At 38.7% G+C, this 25,497-nt stretch overlaps 1 protein-coding gene and 1 long non-coding RNA gene across 2 annotated transcripts in view; one reads left to right on the top strand and one right to left on the bottom strand.

The window, feature by feature from the left end:
• pax5 (paired box 5) overlaps positions 1–25,497 on the bottom strand; it is a 111,575-nt gene that overhangs the window by 70,857 nt on the left and 15,221 nt on the right. Inside the window, exons 2-5 of the mRNA XM_057844259.1 lie at positions 24,522–24,687; positions 17,851–18,048; positions 17,121–17,179; positions 7,591–7,716 (exon numbers count right to left, since the gene is read on the bottom strand). Coding sequence (XP_057700242.1) covers positions 7,591–7,716; positions 17,121–17,179; positions 17,851–18,048; positions 24,522–24,687 — 549 coding nt within the window. The remainder of the gene's footprint in view (positions 1–7,590; positions 7,717–17,120; positions 17,180–17,850; positions 18,049–24,521; positions 24,688–25,497) is intronic.
• On the top strand, positions 17,105–24,653 carry LOC130920805 (uncharacterized). Its single transcript, XR_009064222.1, has 3 exons — positions 17,105–17,302; positions 24,289–24,428; positions 24,506–24,653. It is a non-coding gene; the product is annotated as an uncharacterized LOC130920805 (long non-coding RNA).

Genomic DNA, 25,497 nt, shown 5'->3' with positions numbered 1-25,497 from the left:
ACGTGAAATGAGGTAGACTAGAGGGCCGTGTATCCACCCAAATCAATGAAAATAAATGCAAACACATTACAAACCACTTCAACACCACTTTAATTAAACGAATACCCGAAGCAGCAAAATTTAATTTGAATCTTTTTTTCCAATCGAATACTCGAGTTAATCGATGAATCGTTCCAGCACTAATTCCACACCTGAGCATTCGCAGTCATTCTGTCCGATTTTTCGTGACATTTACAGGTCACTTACTGTTCATTTACAGGTAATTTCCTGTTAAGTTTGAGTCACTACCTAATAATTTGGGTGATTCCCAGGTCACTTCCTGTTCTGTAACTCAAAGTAAACAGGAAGTGACTCATAAAATACCCCCCAAATCAACAGGAAGTAACTGAAAATCAACAGGTAAATTACCTTAAAATGACCTCATTGCCTGGCACTCTCTGCCAATGACGGCCATAGACGTTCAATCCGTTTGAAGTGGGAGGAATGGCGGCGAATGTTCATTCGCTGCCACCATCCCACTCAAACAGATTGGACGTCTACTAATGATAAACTCATTCCAATTCACAGCAGAAGCTTGTTTTTCTGTTTGTTAGTTGTTTGTAGAATATCCTAGAATGATTTCCTGACCAATGTATTGATAATCGTTGTATCGCCATATCGTCAGATCATCGTTATCGTTACTTTTGTATCGCAAATCGTATCGTATCATGAGGTACCAAGAGGTTCCCTCTCTTACTCTTGATAGATCTGTTGCTAGTAGTCCTTAAAATTTTTTAAATAAAAATAAATGAAATAATTTTTAAAGCCCGATCTTTTTCACCCGCTTCTCGGAAAGATGATGTAATTAGCCTCATTTCAGATCATGTGATTGGATCTCGGACATCTTTACTCTAAACATTTTTCTCCATTATAGGAGGTCTAAGAAATGTGTTTTACAAACTCAAATACTTTTTTGCAGCTGTTTTTGAAACGAATTCCTTTTATACGAGGTATTTTTATTGCTTTAAATACCGATCGTAGGACCAATTAAGTGAAACTGGATATCTTCCCAAGAAGCACCTGATGAGTTCTCATGGAATACTGTGTGACACAGTGGTTGGGAATCATTGACGTGCACAGCACAAAGGCTGTAAATGTGACCTCATAGTGCCAGCTTTCTAAACTCCAGTGATCAAAAGGTTTTTAGGGGCGGGAAGAGGGTGGGAGACCCTGGAGGAACTCAGGGTGAAGGGCAGAGATTCCCTCCATCTTCCCCTCTTGACCGCACCACATCATGCTCTTTCCCAGCATCTTTTATTCGGTAAGCTGTTGCATGTCACAGTGGATGCACGGAGAGGTCAAAGGTCAATTTGGCATGCTGGTTTAACGATTCAAGTAAAATTATTTGGTTTAAAATGTTGTTGTAAGTTACTTATTGATAATGTAGTTAATATTTTCCCCATGTGTCTGACAAAAGATAACACACAAAATAGGTCAAGATACCAAGGTCCCCTTTTGGCCCCACAAGTCAAGTTCTTCCAGTCAATCCCATTCTTCTACATTCAGCTACCTTCGCCATAAGCCCACCCCTCCCTTAACCCCCACTTCCCCTTTCTTTGGCTGGGGGGCACAGGTCATCACAGGACTTTACCCCCACACACTCTACTGCAAACACACACACAACTTTGTTTCTTGCGGCCGTTGTGTGCAAAAGTAGCAGGTTGAGATGAGTTCTGTCAAAAATACATGAAAATGAATTACATAATCTCTTGAGCACATGTCTGTTACATGGTCAAATTGATTTGAAATTTGGATAATGACCATATACAGTACAATATATTGTGAAAAGTGGTGGTTTTATCAATAGGACTAAAGCCTGCTTTAGCTTTTGGAATGTTTTCACTAGACATTCTCATTAACAATCACGTAATGATATCAGGGTGTGTAGGGACAGTACTTAGAAGTGACCATATTCAGAAATTTTTCATCTAAATACATTGTTCTGTAAATAGTGCCCTAAGTCAGATTTTGGAAATGATCTTTACAGTCATGTGAAAAGATTAGGACACCCCATTAAATATTCAGTTCTTTGTAAAGAAATGTTCAAATATCAATGTCTGATCTTGTTTTTCTTTATATTTGGAAAAGAAAGTGATTTAATTGCAGGTAAACAACAAAAAAGATTAACATCGTTTTACTCATTAAACCAAATATATCAACAAAAAGGCATATTCTAAGTGAGAAAAAAGTTAGGGCACCCTACCACCTAATATCGAGTTGTTCCCCCTTTGGCTGAAATAACTTCAGTGAGACGCTTTTTGTAGCCACCTACCAGTCTTTGGCATCGGTCTGAATAAAGTTGGCCTCACTCCTCAACGCAGAATACTTTCAGCTGTAAGATGTTTAAGGGGTTTCTTGCATGTACAGCCCATTTCAAGTCACCCCAAAGCATCTAAATTGGATTAAAATGTGGGCAGTTCCAGGGCTCTCAATTTCTTCCTTTTAGCCAGTCCTTGGTGGATTTACTAGTATGTTTTGGGTCATCGTCATGTTGCAGGGTCCAGTTTCACTTCAGCTTTAATTTTTTTTTTTTACAGATGATCTCACATGTTCCTTAAGCACCCTCTGATACACGATAGAATTCATGGTGGATTCTATGATGATGAGCTGGCCAGGTCCTGCTGTAGCAAAGCATCCCCAAACAATGACACTTCCACTTCCATACTTCACAGTTGGTATGAGGTTCTCATCCTGGAATGCTGTATTGGGTTTACGCCAAAAATGTCCTTGGTTCTGGTGTCCAAATAATTCAATTTTAGAGTCATCTGTACGAAGGAACAAGATTCCAGAAGTCCTGGTATTTGTCTACATTCACTCTGGCAAACTTCAGTCTGGCCTTCATGTTCTTCTTGGAGAGCAAAGGTTTCCTCCTTCCACACGCTCCGTGAAGGTTAAACTCGTGAAGTCTCTTTCTGATTGTAGAGGCATGCACTTTCAAATGAACAGTAGCAAGAGCCTGCTGTGATGACATTTTAAGGGTTTTGGAGACTTCTTTTAGCATCTTGCGGTCTGCTTTCGGGGTGAAGTTGCTTGGACGGCCAGACGGTATGTTGGCAGTTGTTTTAAATGTCCTCTACTTGTAGACTATTTTCGGGACAGGGGAATGGCTAATTTTATGTTCTTTTGAGATCTTTTGAAATCCTTTACCAGACTCATAAGCATCTACAATCCTCTTTCTGAAGGTCTCAGACATCTCCCATGGTGTATTCTCTCACTTAAACAGTCAGGGGCACACCAAACTGAATGTGAGGTTTAAATAAGGCAAGCCTCCTTCAAAACACTGGTCAATGATGTTCTAATCATGTGCACCTGATGTGATACACCTGTGTGTGATTTTAGCCATTTAAAGTGGGATTGAATGTGGGGGTGTCCTAATTTATTCCTTAACAGAAATTACATTTATTTAAAATTACATTTTTAGAGAAAGAATTTTTTTTTTCAGTTTCCATTGTTTAGTTCTATTACTTGAATTTCTCAAGATTATTAAAATTGATAATAAATACAGCCATATTACCAAATATGGTAGAAAACACACAGGCTTCCATAGGGTGTCCTAATTTTTTTAAATGACTGTAAATATTTTGTTCTGTAAATAGCACCCTAAATCAGATTTTAGAAATGATCATTATTGTTGAGTTGAATAGCAGGTCTTCATCATTGCCTCCATTCTTGTCCATTCAAATGTCTCTCCGGACTAACATATGGGCTCAAGACTAAATAATTGTGTCTTGTTTGCGTTTGTCTATGTCTATCTATGTCGCCTCATGCTGTTCCTCCTGTCGCCCCTCGCTGTGCGTATGTGTCATTATCCGGCGGGGGTTGCTCTAATGGAAGCTGTGATTAGCAATGCTGTTAATTAGCCCACAGAGTCAACTAGGCAGACCTCTGCGGCAGCAAGGCCAGAAGCAAATACACGAACAACACAACGCAAGTACCAGTATTACGCTTCCAGGGTGCTTCAGTGAAACGTGCCATCTGAATTTAAAAGTTCAGTCAAACAATCAGCATGTTTCACATAAAGAACATTGTGGAACAATAACACTCCTAATTAGATTACAGCGCTCGTACTTGAGTCTTTTCCACTGTCGCCAGAACAAGCATAATAGTTCATCCATACAACATGACATTTATTATTCCTATCAAAGAAGTAGTCTCTAACTAAAGGATCCCAATTATAGGTCATATTCAGTGCAGATATTGAGACTTGAGACTCAGCTCAACAATTGCACAGATATTCACTGGTACGATAATGAGGGCGGTTCTGTTCCCTTTTGTGATGTTTTATAGCATGCACAATGGCGCGATTCAGGTAGAATTTTAACATGCTCTATGATCATGATTAATGGAAATAAAAAAGTACCAGGTTAAATTGGTAAAGATCCAAGTGTAAATGAGACGTTTAATTAATTAATTGGCCAGTTGACGAGTGGACATTACTACTTTGCATCGACTGAAGTTTGAAGTCCATTAACCGCTAATCATGTATTTTTGGCATTTCGCCTTCAGGACAGCCAATTTACGGGGATTTTCGACTTGCCCATCTGCTCGTGTCGTTGAACTATGACTATGGCAAAGCAAAATGGACGACCAACAAGTCTTCATACATTTGTGGCCGCGACAGTGTAAAACGATAAGGTAATTGTGGATGATAATAGCAGCTAGTCATAACAGCTGGACCCAAAAAATGTTTAAACCAACACTGACACTTGTAGCACAGCAAAAATGCAGCACTGTCATCGAATAATAAAAGCCCAAATATATTACAAATAGGGTTGTTCCGATAATGTTTTTTTGCTCCCGATCCGATCCCGATCGTTTTAGTTTGAGTATCTGCCGATCCCGATATTTCCCGATCCGATGCTTTTTTTTTTGCTCCCGATTCAATTCCAATCATTCCCGATAATTTACATTCAACATACAGTACATACTGTAAGTACTGTATTTGTTTATTATGACAATAAATCCTCAAGATGGCATTTAGATTATTAACATTCTTTCTGTGAGAGGGATCCACGGATAGAAAGACTTGTAATTCTTAAAGGATAAATGTGACTTTGTATATTGTGACTAAATATTGCCATCTAGTGTATTTGTTGAGCTTTCAGTAAATGATACTGTAGCCATTTAACTGTTCTGCCCAAATGCATGATGGGAAGTGCAACCATTACTGTGCGTAGTGGCACCAATTGATATATCTTCTCTGCGTTGGGAAATAACATAGGGTGTTAAAGATCAATTACTTCCTTTCTTCCCCACATTGCTTCTCACAATATTTCTAATTGTTGAGAGAGGGCTTGTAAGGCTTTAGCCAATTAAAAAAAGGCTCCAAAGACTGCCAAAATTCACTCTACTCATTTTACGCTGCCTTTTAGCTCTATATACGGGTAAAACGGCGCCTTTATAGATTGAACGCGACAATGCGTGAGTGGGTCATGCAGCGCATGTGTTAATTGCGTTAAACGTGATTATTTTTTTTTAAATTAATTACCGCCTTTAACGCGATAAATTTGATAGCCCTACTTTAAGCCAAAACTAAAGACTCTGGATGAGTGTAAGACATTTTGTCTGTAACGTTAAATACAATTAGAAAACGATTTAATTAAAAAATATATATATTAAAAAAAAAAGGCATGTCCGATATTTTTTTTGCCGATTCCGATACTTTGAAAATGACGTGATCGGACCCGATCGATCCGCATCACGATCGATCGGGGCATCTTTAATTACAAACAAATATTAAATGTTAGGAGCCTGTTTACAGTGTTGTACTTTACAACATGCTATGCTATGCTATGAGAAACAATGAGACCATCTGCCTAATTGATGAGAAAAACATGCACAAGGCTACTATAATTAAAAAAACAATCTACATTCATTGTGAGTTTTATTTTTAATCATTTTAGTGCTGCAACGATTAATCTATTAACTCGAGTAATTCAATTAGAAAAAAGATTTGAATTAAATTTTGCTGCTTCGAGTATTTGTTTAATTAAAGTGACGTTGTAATGGTTTGTTTTGAAAGCGTTTGCATTTAGTTTCATTGATTTGGGTGGATACACTGCCCTCTAGTGGCAACAGTGAATAAGAAATAACTCATTTCACATGGGTGAATCCAGATGCTCCCTAATAAGACCAACAAAAGTTTTTTTTTTGAGCTAATGTTTTTTAATGCATTCGTATTTTAGTTTATAGGTATATTTAGCCGTTTTCTGTAGGAATACATGTTTGAACCATTTGTTAAGAGCATTATATTAAAAAAAAAAAAAAGAAAAAGTTAGCATTTTATACTGTTTAAGCTAGCGAACTTTTGCTATGTAAGTTTTTCCTTTGTTGTACTAGATCCTCATTTATTTATTTATTTATACCGTTTGAGGCTCAGCTCAGGTATTTTAATTTATGTTACTTATCCAATTTCTCGAGTATTCAAACTAACCGGGTCATTGATTAATCAACTACTAAAATAATCGATAGCTGCAGCCCTAATTTGTTTTTTTACTTGTTTCTGTGTTAGTCCTTCAAATGTCAATTATGTCATTAATTTTCTGGAATTTGACTTGACTTTGATGGCATCACAGTCTAATATAAAAATCTCATTAAACTCCCAGTGTGCACAATTTTAATGCATTGACTACATGGCATCATCAGGTTACCCTAGAGATTTTCTTGATGTCTGTCGGATTTTTTCACATCTGGATGTAACCTTAAAATACACCAGCACAATTTTAATTAAAATCTGCAAATAAGATATTTTTCCTGTGTTGTTCCATTAATGGGAAACCTAAAATTGAAACTCTAAGAATGATATTGTACTGTACAGTTCTGCACCACATAAAACCACTGATGAATACAGTATTTTATTCAGTACTCTTGAATTAATACCTTGCTGACAGTCTAAATCAAAATTGGCATTGTTGTATTTCCAGTCTGGTATTTTTTTTGATTGAGCTTTAGTATAGGACTTCATTAGATTGTGCAGGTGTAACTAATATTTTTTTAGTGCATGTGTGTGGTTGTCGGGGGGGGCGCGGCGCCCCCAACAGTGTTTGCCAAACCTCGTACCCCCCTGTTCAGACATCTGGTCCTGTCTCATTTACCGTAGGAGTCTGTCTTCGTGATGGCTTTTTAATGCCATGACAGAACCATACACACATTCACAAACACACTCATGAACATACAGTAAGATGTACAGTATGTGAGAAGGCTTCCACTACCATTGGCATGCATACAACATTGATCAAGAGTGAAAACGATTGGGATCAATAGTGTATGAATAAACTTCCCCTTTAGATGGATCTCCAGAAGTGTTTGTGAATGAAGACGTTTGGTTGTTGTGTTCAGGCTTTACACGTACACACACGTCTATCATTGATCGCTGCGTGCAGAGTTATTCCCAACTGGGAGTTCCACACTGGAAGGGAAATGAGGGGGATCCTGAGGCTATCTGTAATGTGTTTATGTTTGTTGTGAAACATGTGAAAATACATGTGTGACCAGAATATGTAAGGGGTGCCAACATATAAACAAACATACAAAGACATTCCTTAAACGCACCTTCATCTCGCTTCCTTTTCCCAACATCAGCAGCTGAGCTGATACCCAGAATGCCGCTGATGGAGTACGAAGAGCCGGCAGAATCACTGGTCACCGCAGAGACCTGTGTAGCCGCCACTGATGTCGCTGTAGGCAGAGAAAGTTCCAGTTGTTGTCAGTTCAGGTAAAGTGCACCATTCAATAAACAGAGCTTCACATGTTATTCAGCCTGTGGCTAACACTGACTGTCTTTTGAGCTCCTTACCTCCTACTTTCTGTAAATTTCACATTGCTCTTTGTCTGAACTTATTCCAGTAGACAGAATAACAAAAGATATTCACTTGGTAACAGTGTTGTTTTCATCAACGATGACGACAACGAAATTTTTTTGTCAACAAACAATATTTTTCATGACGATGATGTCACGATTACACGCTGAAAACATGTCTTGTGAGACTAAAACATAACGAGATGTATGCCAGTTGTCATTTGACCACACGAGAATGAGATGGAAATTTGCCATAGTTACAGTCATAAATTCACAATGTGTGATATTTTTCTTATTGTATGTGTAGTTAGAACGCATTTAGCAGTGTTTGGTCGTGTCATTCATGTGATGTGCTGCGCTCACCCCCCCCCGCCACACACACAGGCTTAAGCGTGTGCCCATTCCAGGCTCCTTTAGTGTTTTCTTATCTTGGCTATGTCATGTTGCTTTTGCCTTTAAAGGTCTGAGCTGAGTGTTCATCACACACTAAACTAACTTGTAGCGTTAGCATAGCATACCTGTCAAGTTGTACGGTTTCGGCGTGATTTGTACAAGTGAGCACTGATTTTTAAATGTGTACGCCGTACGTTCAAAATCTGTACGTTTTTCGTGCATTTTGGGTTTTTTTCTCCGTTCAAGACAATGTGCGTTACTATGCGTTGCTACGTTGGTTGAATCACGCGAGAAAAGTCCGAGACACAGAGAGATAAGAGCGGGAGTGGGTAGGAGGGAAGAGTGTTGTGACGCTGTTGCAAACGCAATGCTAGGCTAGGTGGCTTCAATATTTCCTGACTGTAGCCGACAGCCTACAATCTACGCCTAGATATCACATGCATATAGAATTGCATGCGAAATGACAGACTCGGCGGCGTTGGTAGACAACCGCCATTTTAAAACAGTAGAATTCTCAGAAAGGCTCTGTTGTAGTGAACCTTCCTAGCTAACCTAAGTAACTTTTTATCTGAAATACTCCTAAATGGGCAAAATCTTGACTTGAACCTATCTTTAAATGATGAAACAGTTTTAAAACATTCACATGTCAAAAGTAGTCAGAAGGGAACTAATGCAAAAACGGGAGCAATTTTAACAACTTTAACAGTTGATTCACAACATTAAAGGACTTCCAAACATAGCAAAGGTTACAATTTGTTTTGTTTTGTTTTGTTTTTTGGGGAAAAAATGGGGGAAAAAACATGAAAGGTAACACCAGTTACTTTGCCAAGTAACTAATTACTCTTACATTCAGTTAACTGAGTTACTAACTCAATAACTTTTTGGGTTAAGTAATTTGTAACTGTAATTAATTACTTTTTAAAAGTAAGATTAACAACACTGGTCATAGAGATGAAGTCTGCAGAATGAAAAGTGTATAGCAAGTCACTGTTAAATTTTAGTAATTATGATGTAGCTGAAGATATTGATTGCATCAGGTTATATGTGACAATATTACCAATAAATTAATATTATTTAAAAAATTTACTTTTATTTTTGTTTCATATTGCACGTTATATAAAACGTAAGATTAGTCACCAATATGCAAGGGCATACGTCACTATTTGTAAGATTGCCAACAGCCTCGGTTTGCTAGGTATGGCATAGCGTTCGCGTTAGCATTTAGCGCAGTGACACGGTGTCTTCTCAAACACTTGGAAAACATTTTACATACTGTTCGTGGCATCCAGGTGAGATTAATTAATTGCAAATAAATTGCTGTGTTCCTGCTGAGTGTGTATTATCATCATGAAAATGGTGATGTCCTTGTAGACTCTACAGTTATGTGCTCATCTGTCATGTTCATTTGAAGTTTTATGAAACCTTTATTTATTTGTTGATGGACTAAAGCTTTTGAAGTTTAAAGACGAAAACATTTTGAAAAGTTTCGACTAAAAATAGACAAAATTTGTCTGAGTTTTAGACGAAGACTAACACATTTTGAAATGACTAAAATATGACTAACACTAATAAGTATTTTCATCCAAAAGACTTGGCCTAAGATGAAAATTAAAATGGCTGCCAAGAACAACACTGCTTAGAAATGTAAGTAACAACAAATACAGTATTAATATAGTGGACGAAGGGATGGCCAACTCAAAAAAGTGTTCCATGCCCTATGTCATCAATTTATCATTACATTATTCTGAGATTTTGCAAAAGCAAATTAAGCAGTTACTTTCAACCAAATATCTTGAATTCACCCCCCCAAAAAAACAAAAAACGTACTCATATACCCATATGACAGCAAACAAGCTCCTCAGTAAATCGTTAAACGAGTTGTTTACATATAAATGCACAAATTTAACTTGTTTAAAGGATTCAGCTACTTGAAAGGTGGAAAAGCGCTATATAAGTATAACACCACCACCACTAGTTGGATAAAACAAAATGTTGACTATTTTCTCGGCTAAAAGCAGATGTTTGCCACATAACCGCACATCTCTCAAAATCAAAGACTATAGTTGAGAAGCAGAGATTCCGAGGATTAAGACAATTTCCTATTACCTCTAATGGTAGTACGTTGTTTGGTTTGTGCCTTGATATCGCATTATCCCACGGAGTGATGTTTCGTCAACGATGTCTATGACAAAAATATGTTGTCGACGAAATATTTTTTCATGACAATGACGAGACGATAACGAGCTAAAAACCTGTCTTGGGCGACTACAACATAACGATACGAATGCCAGCTTTCGTCTGATGAGACTAAAACGAGATGAAAATGCGGCATAGTTTATGTCACATGTTCACAATGACTGTCATTTTTATGTGTACTTAGCCTGCATCGTAGCAGTGTCTGGTTGTGTCACTCCTGTAAGGTGCTGCACGCCTGCAACCCCCTAACTCACCCACTAGTGTCCTCTCCAATCTCCCTGTTGCTTTTTTTGAGACAAACTCGGTAAGATTTGTCTAATTATGTTGGCAAGAGAGAATATGCAATGTTGCTTTAGCCTTTAAAGGTCTGCGTGATTGTGACACACCAAACTTAACTCATAGCATTATCATAGCATTCGCGTTAGCGTTAGGCAAGTGTCCTTTTAAACTCTCTGACTTTTTTTTTTTTTTTACATACAGTTCGTGGCATCCAGGTGGGTATAATTAATAGAAAATAAGATACAGGTTTTCTGCCAAGTGTGTATTATCACGTGATAAGATTTGTAGGGGCTTGTAGATGCTATAAAATGTGCTCGTTTGTCAATGTTAATTCGAAATAGTAGGAAACCTTTTTTTTTTTTTAATTTTACAGACGAAAATATTGAGTAAACGTCAACTAAATCTAGAAGAAATTAGTCTGAGTTTCAGACTAATAAATATTATCGTCCAAAAGACTAAGACGAAGATGAAAATTAAGATAGTTGTCAAAAACAACACTGATCCCTTGCTAGTGTTATGTTTTCTCATTTCTGTATAACCCCATGTGACTATTTTAATCATATGCCTCCGATTCTAAAGTCATTTTGCCAAGTTAGCATGGAGACTTAACAGAAGCAAGAAAAGAGCTCAGAGGGGAGTGAGACTTTGTCAGTAGTTGTCTTTCTCTCTAATCTCACCCCCTCTGGGGGAGACAAGTTCCTCGCTAGGCGACACAGCAACATACTTGTCATTCCGTTAGACACACACACGCGCACACACACAACATACAGTCGCTCATGCTTGGTCTCCTTATCTGTGCCCTTATAAGCAAGCACGGGGCTGAGTGACAGTATGGTATCCCATGAGGCAAAGAAAGGTGAGGAGACAGACATCCTAATCCTCCCTCCCAATAGACTCTTTGCCCCCACAACAACAACATAAGAACAAGAACTAGAAAGGGTAGTTTCAAAACACACACACATTTACAACGCAAATCGGAGGATTTAGGCCCCCCTCCACTCTGTAACACCTCCGCCGACAACAAGGAGGTGATAATGAATGCATATCCTACCTTTTCCTATCAGTTGATTTAGCACTTCAATTATCTGATTTTCGTTTCTTTTTCTCTCCACTGTTTTTTTTTTTTTTTTATCAGAACGTAATGCTTTTATTCTGCAAATCCAAATGTTCAATTTTCCGCCTGGGAGTGGGACCCATTTATCTGGATAATCTGCGAGAGTGTGAATGCGTGTGCGTTCGTGTATGTGTGGTGTGTAAAAGGAAGAGCCGGGAAGCACTGTATATGAAATTAATTTAGATTAATAGAAGACGTGATTATGAAGCTATGAACGGCACTGAAATACAATCCAGTGTCTGAAACGGTGATGAAGGGGGAAAGAAAGTGCTCATATGTATATTTTCAAGTGTGTTGCTTGTACATGTGTTGCTTCAGTCTATTGTACAATTTGACACGATAAAGTGATTATATTATTCAACTTCAACTATACAGTATAAATACAATAATTTCTTGAGAAACAACACATTTATTAAAGGTAATTTTGCTCTGTTTCCTCCATATTGACCAGAGGCGGGTAGTGTAGCCGAAGGTTTCACTCAAGTAAGAGTAGCGTTACTTCAAAATAATATTACTCAAGTAAAAGTAGTCATACAAAAAATGTACTCAAGTACATGTAAAAAAGTATTTGGTGAAAAGAATAAAGTAATGAGTAACATTGTGAGTAACTGTTTGCGATATTTGATTGTTTTATCATTAAACAATGGTATTCTTTTCTCAGCACAAAGTTATCTATATGAACTGTTATTATTATACTGTACTATTACCAGGGGTGCACATAATTTTTTCGCCCAGGTTCTCAGAGGAGGACCTGGAGATGTGACTTGGTCCTCATTGAGCTTGAGAGCCGACCCGCCTGATGCGATAAATTTATGACAAGCTTTACTTACAGCCAATTAACTTTAATTAATTATATTAACAATTAATGCTTGATTAACATCAACTGGCACAACAAAATTGGCATTACTTTGAAGTGAAATGTAAAGAAATAAACATAAAAGCACCAATTCAAAATAAAGGGCATTATGCGGCTCCCACATTGACTCCAAGCCTTTTTAAAAGTGGGATGTCCTCCTCATAAGACCTCATTGAACGTGCATGTTTAGCTTTGTAAAATGCGAGCAAAAACACGTTTGTCAGTGCATGTTCATTACCTTTATTCTGCGACTTGTCCATAGGGCGAGTGGGTTCATGTCTGACATCGATAGTTTGCTCAATTGCCACATGCTCTCTGTTTTTTTCGTGCTTTTCAAAGTTTGGATGGCTGAAATTCTTTGACCCTACATAAAATGCGCTGCTCTAATCGGCGACATTGGGATTCTCACGGCACATTTTGTACCGCATTTCCGTGCGAGCATCATTTGCTTCTAGCCATGGTACCTCCTGTAGCCACTTTTCAGCAAAAGTCCTTTTTTTCGGTAGCTCCGGTGACGTCTCTGTCGTCTGTCTGTCTTTTGACGGGGGTGGGGGAACACAGAAGTAATCACTCAGTGTGGCCTGCCTCTTCGACATTTTGAGAAGTTATTTTCTCGTGTCCACCAAAAATACAGTGGTCAGCCATCGGTACGCAAAAGCGTATGGAAGCTGTTGAGGGCCAGTGCGTTTGTCTACGTCCAGTACGCATGCGCGCATGCGGACCACTTATGTGCACCCCTGACTATTACCTATTACATAACCACATTAAGCCAAAGTAATTAAAATAAAATCGATGAATTCTACAGAAAGGAAGCATCATTCGTCCAAAGAGCATGAGTGCCCTCTAGTTTGAATAGTTGGATAGTGACTAGTTTCATCCTAGTCCATATTATGAACTTGTGAATGAAAGGATCATAACTCCAGTTTTCCGTGGTCAATCAGTGCCTATAAAAACTGTGACAAAGGTTAAAATCCGTGCTTTTGAGTCATGTGCTTTATGTAAAATGCATTTTTTTACAGTGCTTTAAAGACACCACGTGATAGAACAGGCCGGCGGGATTATAGAACTGCAAGCTTGAGTGCAATTGCTATAATGGAGTCATGTGATTATTGTTGCGACGTCTAATTGGTGAAACTGGTAGAGAGACTGTTGGCATCGCTGGAGAAAACAAACTAATATGTAGAGTAAAGAAGGAAAATGAATAGTGTAGCCCAAAGTAGCGGAGTAAGAGTAGCATTTTTGTTCATAAATCTACTCAAGTAAAAGTATTAGGTATGGCTTCGTAAAATTACTTTTAGTAGTACATTTTTCCCACAAGGTTACTCAAGTAAATGTAATGGAGTAAATGTAACGCATTACTACCAAAGGCGTAGGTTTGCCTAGGGACCGTACGGACATAACACTACCAACTTTTCAGGATGCTTAAATTGCCCCTACCAACTTTTACTTTTAGCAACTTAATTTTTTTTATAGAATTGACCTTACCATTATTAAGTGAATTATTTTCAATATGTTCAGACTTACATTTATCCCCTTTCACTTGCTGAATGTGCCAGCCCTTTTTTTTTTTTTTCCTCAAGCGTACGTTTGATTGGCATGAAGACTTGCCCCCCCACACACACACACACACACATTAACACTCAGCCAGCCCCGGGTCCGGACACAGAAATACAACATGTCGACAACATACTGCCCCCTCCACCCCCTTTGAAGAGGAGGAACATTAGAAGATTTGTTTTGGCCAGCTGCAGCCACTGTAAGTGATGTAAAACGGGAAACATACTTCTAATTTTGGTACTGAAAGTCCGATCTGCATCAGAGTTAGTATTACATTAAACTGTAGGAACTTGAAAACCTGCAAAACTCGAGTAGGAAGCTGCTAAGAGAGAAGTGTCCTCCTGCATGTGTTAAACCTATAAAACCAGAAAAACGTTAGCAAGAAGCTGGTTAGCTTATTAATGCCCAGTCCCCAGCTAAAAGTGTACATGCAGGTTATGCTTTTATATCGTCCTTACCAATGTTGAGACCAAACTGACGCCCGTGGTTTCTACCAACCTCTGATAATAGCACATTTTGTGCATGAATGATCCATTACGGAGGGAAAATGTTTTTCTGTTATGCCCTTTTATGCAGTATGCTTAAGTGATTTAGTGTAAACCAGGACATTAGAGATGTGCGCTCAAACTACTACTTCAGATTAGTGCTCCGAATGCATGTCCTTACAAACTCTACATGTCGATGCATCACGTACGTATAAATCTGTATTAATTGTAATGATCTTCTTATTACAAATTTAAGTTCATCCATTTCTTTACTTCTAGAGTGGATTTGTTGTTCTTTTGTGTAAGATTTGACAATTAAATCACCATCTTTTTATTTTTGTTGTTCAGAATATCCTATGGTCCAAAAGTAGATACAGCAAATCACAACAGTTCTTGTACATCAATTCACAAGTTGCTAATCCCAGTTCGTTTGTCTCAGGCCAGCCAGCCAGGAGCAGCAATAGCTCGGCTTTAGCTAGTCATTCGGTGGCCCAAAAGAAGCACTATTATAAGGACCAGGGGCGTAGGTTTGCATAGGGACGGTAGGGACATAACACTAACTTTTCAGGATGCTCAAATTGTCCCCACCAACTTTTAAGAAACATTTTTTGCATTATATAATGACTTCAGTTATATAGGCAATTTAGATTGTCTTCCCATATTTTGTAAGGATAGAATTGACCCTTCTATTATTAAGTGAATTATTTTCATTATGTCCAGACTTGCAATGACCCCTTTTCACTTGCTGAATGTGCCAGTCCATTCTTTTCCTCAAACGCACGTTTGATTGGCTGATGACTTGACCTCCCTCCTTCCGCCCCACAGATGAACTTTCTTATTTCTTCAGTCGTTTTTTTTTTTTTTAAAACAGGTTTGAATCGAACAGTGTATCACCTCAACCAATAAATATGCACTGCAAAAACCCACCTCCTTAAAACTGACAAATAAAACAACAACAAACATGAATTCCCTTGTTTTCAATGTAACTCTACAAGAAATAAGTAAAATTATCTGCCAATGCTTCAAGTAAATTTTGCTCATTTAGATTTCTTGAAATAAGAAAAATAGCTGGCGGCAAATAAGCTTAAAGACTTATTTTGAGCAAAAAGTTTGCATTTTTAATCTTTAAAACAAGCTTGTTTGTCAGAAACCTTCATTCAAGAATAGATATTGTTCAAAACATTACATTACATCATTACATTATTTGAAAGCAATTTTTGTCTTGATTTAGGTGAAAAATGACCAAGTTATAGATGAATGGGCTTAATAAGAACAATTTAACATTTACTTAAAGTAAGGGAAAAATCTGACGCATTAATATGTTAACTAGACTTTAACACTCAAAACAAGATATAGAAAATTATTCGACTAGGTTTAAGAAAATGATCAGATTAAGATGTTATAAATATGCAGTGTGAAAGTTAGTATAAGTCAATTCAAATTTATTTTGCATTAATCATTTAGCCCAGGGGTGGCCCGCCTCCACATTTGGTCCGGCCCCCTGAACAATACCAGAGAGCATTTTGAATTTTTTATATTTTTTTCTCAATAGTGTTATTTATTTCCTGGCCTTTTTCTGTGAAGAACTCAGAGAGGGTTATTTGGTTATTATCTATTTAATTAATAGTGTTATTATTATTTATTATTCTTATATTATATTATCATTTTTATTTTATTTACTTTTGTTCCGTGAAGAATCCAGAAAGGGTTACTTGATTGTGGCTTTCTGAAAAACAATCATTTTTTACATTTAGGCACTCCTGCAATCGTCACACTTTTTCTGTTACAACAGAGAAGGGAAAAGTTATGTGGCCCTCACAGGAAAAAGTTTGGGGACCCCTGATTTAGCCTATCAATTATCATTTAGCCTATCAAATAATTAGGTTCATATTGGTGAGAAATGTAGCCCTGACCCCTGTTCACCCAATCTGTTTGGTCTTATTAATGTCCTGTCCCCAGCAAAAAGTGTACATGCAGGTTATACTGTTCTATCGTCCCTACCAATATTGAGACCAAACCTACGCCCTTGATAAGGACCACATGAACTCTGCTACTGGGAAAAGCATCATTATGGTACATGCTTACAAGGATTGAAGTTCAACCAGTCAGTCAATATTCTACTGTGATGCTTTCCTTGTTCCAGTTCAATAGTGAAAAAAAAATGTGTTAATCACTATATTCATCACAACATTTATGTTGTACCTAGTGAGGTGTTTGTCTTAAAAGATTTATTTCTTGTACTTTTAACCTGTCATGTCATACATGGCAACCATTAACTAAACAACTTAATAAAGTGATGCATTGAATGACTTCATGATCGTGCACCCTTCTACTGACATTTGAGATAATATTAGCGTTGCTATAAAATGTGCTTTGGCAGGGTGATGCAGGATTGGCACCTACCTAAATTGTGAGCCGCTACTGTTTGGCCCGGCGGCTGCTGAACCTTGGTCCGAATGATCCTGCAGGAGGAGAGAGGAGACATTAGTGTGTGTGAAGTGGTCATTTGTGCGTGTGAAAGAGAGAGGGAGGCATCAAGGACATGAGAACATGAGCGTCGTGGGAGCCACGCTGTGTGTAAGCATGTGAGTGTGTATGGCTGTGCTTGCATGTGTGCACATGGAGAGGCTTGCGGCCGGCTGACATGGCAGAGGGGCCTCACACTTCCTGCTTGGCTGCTCATGCAAGCCCCTTTCTTCCTTTTTCCTCGCCTTTCTTTTCCTTTCTTCCTAATTCTTCTCCATCCTGTCCCCGTCTTCCCTTCCCTCCCTCTCCTTTTCTCTCCTTTTTCTTTTGTGTCCAGTATTCCCCCTATTCCTGCACACCTTCCCTCCCTTTTGTCTGGCTGTTTTGCCCACTGCTTCTCTCTCCTATTTCACTGTCCCTCCCTCTTCTCTGGCTCTGTGCTCAAGGGAGAGCCTTGTCATTGAATCATCGTGTTGAACCACTGAACTGCAGCCACTTCATACATATGGAGACTGGGGCATCTTAACTGGGCTTACACTCTTGCCAGAACTATATAGACACAACACACTGCCTTACACAATATTGCCATGTGCTCTTTGTCATTTTCTTTTTATGTTAAGTTTATAATACCCACAACCACTTGACACACTTATCAGAGCGTTAGTACCTGTTGATGGAGCTGACACTGGGCACGCTGTCGTTGTCACACACTCTCTCGGCCAGGAGCCTGTCCCGGATCTCCCAGGCAAACATGGTGGGGTTTTGGCGTTTGTAATCGGCAATCTTGTCGACCACTTTTGGTGTAGCAACCTTTGGTTTGGATCCCCCGATGACACCCGGGCGAATACTGCCTGTTTCGTAGTATCTGGTAAAGCGCCATGAATGTTTGCATTGGTTATGATGTAACATTTGATGTCCATTCAATAATTATCAATCACTTGAGTTATTATGTACAGTATTTCAATATAGGTAGTCCCCGGGGTTCGACGTACTTGACTTACGCGATTTCGCCCTTACGACACCTGAGTCTCATCCGCCATTTTGTGTCCAGTCTTTTTTTTGGGTCACACAAACAGTATATAATAGCGTACCGTACAAATGCTATTTTTAGACCGGGAATCACCATCGTAACGCGGAACTGGGTCGACATAGACACTCGCATACAATCCATGTTATTTCTGCTTGTTTTCTCGGGTAATCTTTTAAAAAAGAACATGCGAGTAAACACTGCTGCTATGGAACTCGTAGAAACGACTCTGGACATTATGACATTTAAAGGATGTTTTCCCCATACGTTTCCCGAAACCAAAAACTCTGAGGAAAAAAATGTGAAGAATGGATCAACTTGCGCGGACGTCCAAAAGACCAGTTTAACGCCAGCAAGGTGAAGCCATTCGTATGTGGTAAACATTTTCTTGGGGGCCATGGCCGTACAGAGGACGAAGAGGTAAGCCATTTTAATATTTTACTTATTTTTTAGCGTGGCGTTTTGCCGTGCTGCTTGTGTCTATCAATGAATGACCTGGAAAAAAGTTAAAATGCTATCTGACTGCCACTGTTGTTACCTTTTCTGTTGTAAAAAAACAACTTTAGTCAGGGGGAAGTGTAAATAAATTATAGAATTAAGATGTGTTATTAATGAAAAAATGAAAAGTCTTCGTTGGCTGTCACTGAGTAACATTTGCGATCGCTACACAAAAAAATGAAAAGTCTTCGTTGGCTGTCACTGAGTAACATTTGCGATCGCTACACAAAAATAACAATGTTAAATTACCCTCAAGAACAGTCAGAGATGTGACAACCAGAGGATATAATATATAAGAAAGACAGGGCATATGGTGGTAAAGGATAGCTTGTTGAAACAGGAGAATATCATTGTTAGTGGAGTAGAGGCAATGCACACAAGAAAAAGGTGTCGATAAAAAAGCTCTGGATCAGGTCGGCTCTTCTTCCTGTCTTTTTTAGCCCTGGACACTCAAGCCATCTCTTTAACTGAACATTTGTATGTTCTTCCACATCTTTTCCAGTGAATTTGGCACCAGGGACATCATTTTTGGACAGAATCGGTTGGTTTAGCTAAGTAAACATCTCGTTCGTACACTATTTCCATGCATTTACTATTAGAGACAAACAGAAGGTTGACCCGCTTGGCCACAATTGCTAATGTCATGAATATTAATGAGCAAAAGTGACGTGTTGGTTGCGGTACACCATTCTACCTCATGTTATCTTATTTGTTACTTTACTTTATTAACATGACTTGTTCTGTCCTCACTAAATGTGATGTTGTTCAGCTTGACAGACAGCAAACAAAGCAACTGTGCTTTTTGAAGCTTTTTACTTCGCTTTTGACAATTTATAAAGCTGTAACACACATACGTACACGTCTGTTCAAAACGACATGCATTCTAATAATAAAACACTCGACACAAAACGACTGGTGTTCAAATGTCCATCTAGACTGATCGATATGTAAATTTAGTAGATTACATTAGCCAAATTTTCCTCATAAAATTCCGCTAGCTTAAATGCTACGAATGCTAATGTATTTACAATTCTCATAGCAAATGGTTCACACTTAACTCCACAAACTGCAGCTCTAAACTTAATTACAAATGCATACACAAACATATATCAGCTGAAACAACTTACAGCCTTATGTAGGCTAAACCAGAGTGCAGCTATGCTTTATCCATGTGAGACGTCTGAATGCTCCCGTGTGGAAGCATTATTGAACGACAGTCCAGTCAGACCTAACGCTGCCACCAGAAGGCAGTGTATCCTCCAGCATTAAACTAAATGCAGTGCAATACTTTTGGACTTTATAGTTATTCTGAATTTTTAAAGGGTTATTTCCGACTTGCGCGGAAATTTGGGTTACGTTGCCAGCGTAGGAACGGAAGTAGTTTGTAACCCGGGGACTACCTGTATTATTGAACCTTTTCCAAGGTCACTAAATTCCACCAACAGATCATCATTCTTGTGTCTTGGATGTCATTCTGGTAATTCGTGAGTAGAATCGTATTGAACATGCGTTACGTTCCCACAATCCAACAAATGCAAAAATCAGAAGGGAATTGAATCTTGTTGTGAACATTCACCATCAGTCTTTCTACACATTTGTCAGTGTTAAGTAACCAATGACGACAAAATGGACTCTTTGTAAGTAATCTCCACAGTTGGCAAGATTTGGCCTGAAAAATTGCATCTTTCTCGAACCCGGTGCTTAAACTAAATATCATAGAATTTCATACTGTGTTTAAAAGCCCTCTTCAAACAGATCTTTCACCATCTTACCAAAAATTAAATGCAGTCATCGGATCAGATGGTGTGGGGACAGAGCAATACATGTCAATACAATCATATTTGAGCTCAACTTTGCTTGGAACTCTGTAGACGCTTAACAGGGAACTAAACTCAAATTTAGTTTTTTTACAAGAATACGCTACATATTCAAGCATTAGTCAAAACATAGCACTCGCTTATATGGAATAAGAATGCCAAGGAATAATTCATTAACCACATTGGGCTGCAAAGTTGCTGCAGCAGATCACAAGTAATGTAGAGTGAAATTGAGCGTTTGCCTGTTAATACAGCACGCTTGAGTCGTTTTTGGTGAAAATGGATTGAAAGGAACTGCAACTTCGTCTTGTACTTGTCCTTCAAGTCAGCTGCTCCAACAGTTGTTCATACAATGCGTTTCAGTAACATGTCACACGAGTACTGTGAGGTAAGCCTGACCGCAGTCAATGTAAGATTGGATAGAATACCAACTTGAACATTGTCAGAACATCCATTGACAGTTAACAGAAGCTGGCTAGTTAAGTGAGTCTGAGTCACTGGTGTAGTGGCAAATAACATTTGCCTTAATTGGGTACAGGCAGCATGGATGAAGTTCCCACTCAGTGATGTGATGAAATGAGTATGATTGTTTGATATTAGAACAGATTTTTTCCCTGCCTTGCGAATGAGTGTAATAGTAAGGTGACTGTCAGGAACATCTCGTGTAAGCTACATCAAATCATAATTGACCAGTATTTCAGGATTACAAACTCTGAATTTCCCCCCTTTAATTTGGGCAATCAACTGGGTTTACAGGTCAACATTTACTTCATTCAGAAGAGCTAAGAGTTATGGAAGGAAAACTTCAGTCATGATAACCTGGCTTCTCACAGAGAAGCAGGTGAACAAGAGCATCTGACAGTTCCTGGCTGAGAACATTGCCATGCTGGAGAAATCCCTTGACGCAAAAGACCTGGCTCAGTCATAGACTTTACTATCAGTTGACCGGGTTCAGGGCCGATCCGTAGGGGGCCTATTTTCAAAAACTTCCAATTCAAATATTTTCAAGACCAAAGCCGCTAGCCACCTAAAACCAAAACAGGCACCCCCTTACGCATATATGAGTCTCCATTATCAGCGACATAAAAAAATTCATTCAAAGTCGTTCGCTAATAAAATCACAATTAATTCCTTTTTTTATACAAGTATAACAAAACTTAAAATGGCTATAGAATTCTCAAATTTTACGCTAGATGCACATTAAAAAAAAAAAATGCAGAGAGAATCACCTATCTGTTCAGGATCAATAGCAATATTTATATACGTTTTTGCGCAAAATAGCAACTTGATTTTTTTTTATAATTTAGTGCAAGTTTTCAACAGCTAATAAATCACTCAATTTTCACATCAGAAACTCAATTATTGAGGAAAGCATGCAAAATCATCTGAATTTTACTCAACAAAAGCAAAATTTGCAATTTTCTATGTACAATTCCAACTTTTTTAGGTTGAATTCCGATGTTACAATTGCCTCAGCACGGAGGCATCTCTTGCCGGCTATCTGGTCCTTGACGTTTTTAGATCGAAATGTTACATGAAATAAAACACGTAAAAGTTTTTTGTATGGACGCAGAAAAATGTCTAAATTACTGCTTTTTTGCCCAAAAAAACGGGCAGTTGGCCGAAAATTATCGATCATTTGAATGTAAACTTATGCGACTGTGTATAGATACAACAGGGTGGCCATCACAAAACAAAGAGCTTTTTAAGTTGAAAATTTTTGTAAATAAATGCGTACATCCCGGAATTTCTGTAGATATAACATAGAACAGTCTAGCTTATTGGTTAAAAGCAAATACCCGGCAGTTATCATTCATTTTACGTAAATACTTCATGCTAAAATTACGCTATTGTGTAAACCCAACGTGACGGCCATCACAAAACAAAGAGCTTTTTAAGTTGAAAATTCTTATAAATAAATACATCACGGAATTTCTATAGATTTAAGCATGGAACAGTTAGATTCTTGGTTAAAAGCAAATAAACGGGCAGTTATCATTCATTTTACGTAAATATTTCAAGCTAAAATTACGCTACTGTGTAAGTCCAACATGGCGGCCATCACAAAACAAAGCTTTTTAAGTTGAAAATTCTTGTAAATAAATGTGTACATCCTGGAATTTCTATATGAACATAAAACCGTTAGATTTTTGGTTAAGAGCAAACAAAAACAGGCAGTTGTCATTCATTTTTACGTAAATATTTCGAGCTAAGGTTACGCTAATTTTTTCCCATGCATTGTTTTTTACAACGTTTCAAAGTGCATGCATGGGGCTATTTTATGTAATAATTACCTTCAATCCTCGACCAAATCGCTCTTGAGACACTCCTGCCTGCTTGTATGCACTTTGCAGTAAAACTTTCATCCTTTTTCCACCTAAATCCGGCATTTGAACGCAGCGTGTGTTTGAGTTTATCACGGTGAAAGCCAAATCCTCTGCCTGGGTCGGCCCCCAACGGGAAGGCGTGGCGCAATGTTTGTGGGAGCGGTCTTGTCAACTGATGGTGAAGTCTATGGCTCAGTGGAATTGTGTTTCTCCTTTCCAAGCAAAAGGTGGTCATCAAGTTAAGTCGTTTTGAAGACATGAACAATATCAAGATCTCAGTGAGCATGGCGACACGAGGCGTCTTGAAAAAAATCCTGAGTGCATGAAGTCTAAGGATACCGAGTTTTTGCTAAACTTTAGATGACCGTTTTCTGATCTACTGCAATTCATATAGCATGACTGTAAACTGTACGACCATATACATTTGACGTGAGTGCGTATCACACTGACAGTCAAATGCAATCTGAGCGTGACACTGACAGACTCACTCGCGCCGAGATCTAGGAGTTTTCTTTCCAGCATAGCTATTTCATGAATTTATTTGCATGCACAAGGGGCAGGTGGGCTGCGGGTGGGAGGGCGGTTGACTGGTGGAGGACAGCAAATGCACTACCCTGCTTGCAGAAAAGGGGGGGATGCAATGCGTGGATGCAAGCTGTCAGTCAGTCTTAAACCTGCTGCTCTTTCTCTCTCACCGCGGCTGCACGGTGGAGTAATCCCTTCCGTGATGTTTGTTTCTTTAAAAGTGTATTTCCCTCCTGTGTGAATTTGTGTGTTTGCGCATGGCCATTTTCACAGCTGGACTCTAAACACCGCTAAAGGAAAAGAATAATTTCCGGTGGAAAACAATTTAAATAATTCACAGGCAAATCATCGTGAATAAATGAGCGCGGTTATTGATATCTGCACCGATGAGCCACGCACACACCAACAAGGAGGCAGAGTTGGTGTTTTTGTTCTGCTGGCAGTGGAGAGACAGAGAGGAGAGGATAAAACAAGCCTCCCTCCTTCCTTGCATCCCTCGATCCCCTCCTCCCTCTCTCGCGGTAACGCTTCAGTGAGTTGAACGGCCAGGACAGGGGGGAGAGAGGGATTGAATGAGACTGAGGGAAGGAGCAAGAGAGAGAGGGAAGAGAAAAGAAGCAAGGGAGAACAATGAGCAACACATTTTTTTGATATAGCTGAGGGTCGCTGTGGCTAATCCTTCCTTGCCGTCGCCACAAATGGTCTCTCCGTTTCTAATTCCTTTTTTTTTTTTTTTTTTTTAACTTCTCCTTACTTCTTCAACTTGCCCCCCCTCGTCTTTCTCCATCCTTGTCTCAATTCTCTATTTGCTATATTTTGTGGTTGTAAAATATGGTGGCACTTTCATTTTGATGCTAATTCCAAAAAGTGATGAATCTTTTCCCCCTTTGTGCCTCTTTCTTCTCTGGCAGACGAAACGAGTCGGGATTTTCTCTTGGAATTGGCTTTGTAAAGGTGATGGGGAAAGTATTTGGACAGAAGGAGAAAGGAAGGTGAAAAGGAGAAATTAAAGTTGGTAAAGAGAGGAGGAACCTGAAGGAATACTACCCAGGTATTTTTTATGTCCGACCTACTGTAGATGAGTACATTGTAACTTTCTTATTTTTATGTCTTGGGTCGGATGTCAAGGCCAGAGGTTCCATACCTGCCCAGTATCTTGCTGACACACCCATGGCTGACGCGTAGCTGGCGGGAGATGTCACAGGGACGCACGCCTGTGTGGGCAAGTTCAACTATTCGCTGTCGCACAACATCTGGAAGAGGTCGGCCATTTACGAAAACACCCCCAAGTTGGTTAACGCCGCCATGCCCTGGAAAAACAATAGTTTTAATTTGGTCATTTAGTTGAGCAAGACAGTTACTAAACAGTCAAAATCACATACAATGGAGGTGCTAATAAAGTATTACCTTATCACAAAGTGAAGTAATTTCACTGAATACCAAAAAACTCAGGCCTTAATCTGAAATACATGATTTCTTACTAACGTAATACCAGCTGGGCCATTTGTGACCCTTTTTGCTAGGACAGACAAAGCCAAGATTTCAAGTAAATGAAAGGATTTCAATTATTGACCCACCAAAGGTTTAACTGATGCTACTAATATTCCCCAGAGGGATGAAAGTATAAAGCGACAGAATTAAAGGGGTGGGGGGGGGGGGGTTGTATAGATCAAGTAAAACCCTACATTAAGAGAAATTGTATTTTCCGTTTAGGCCAAAACTATTGCATAAGGCAGACCTCCAACAAAGGTGGATTAATGATTCCAATATGTAGAAAAACACCCCATGCCATTACTTCATGTTTGTGTGTATATTTTTGTTGGTTGAAAGCAAATAGAGCAATTCAAAATGTTTGTTTTCCCGTGGTAGAAGTTTAGAAAAAGTTGAAGCTTTAGTCTATTATGGTATGAAGCACAACAGCCGAAAATATTAAAAATATTTACTAGAGTTGTCTCATATTATTGGGTAGCCAATAATATTATCAATTATCGGGTGGCCGATAATTTTGGCTGATAAAAGCATTTTAAAAAGATATGGGATAATATCCACATCAGTTTTTCATTATCGGGTTTTGGCCTAATATGCATGTGCATATGTGATATGGCAGTGTCTTATTGGCA

This window comes from Corythoichthys intestinalis, chromosome 8, assembly GCF_030265065.1.
Source record: "Corythoichthys intestinalis isolate RoL2023-P3 chromosome 8, ASM3026506v1, whole genome shotgun sequence".
Lineage (NCBI taxonomy): Eukaryota > Metazoa > Chordata > Actinopteri > Syngnathiformes > Syngnathidae > Corythoichthys > Corythoichthys intestinalis.
Note: the sequence above shows the minus strand (reverse complement) of the source record. Positions and strands in the feature narration are given on the sequence as shown.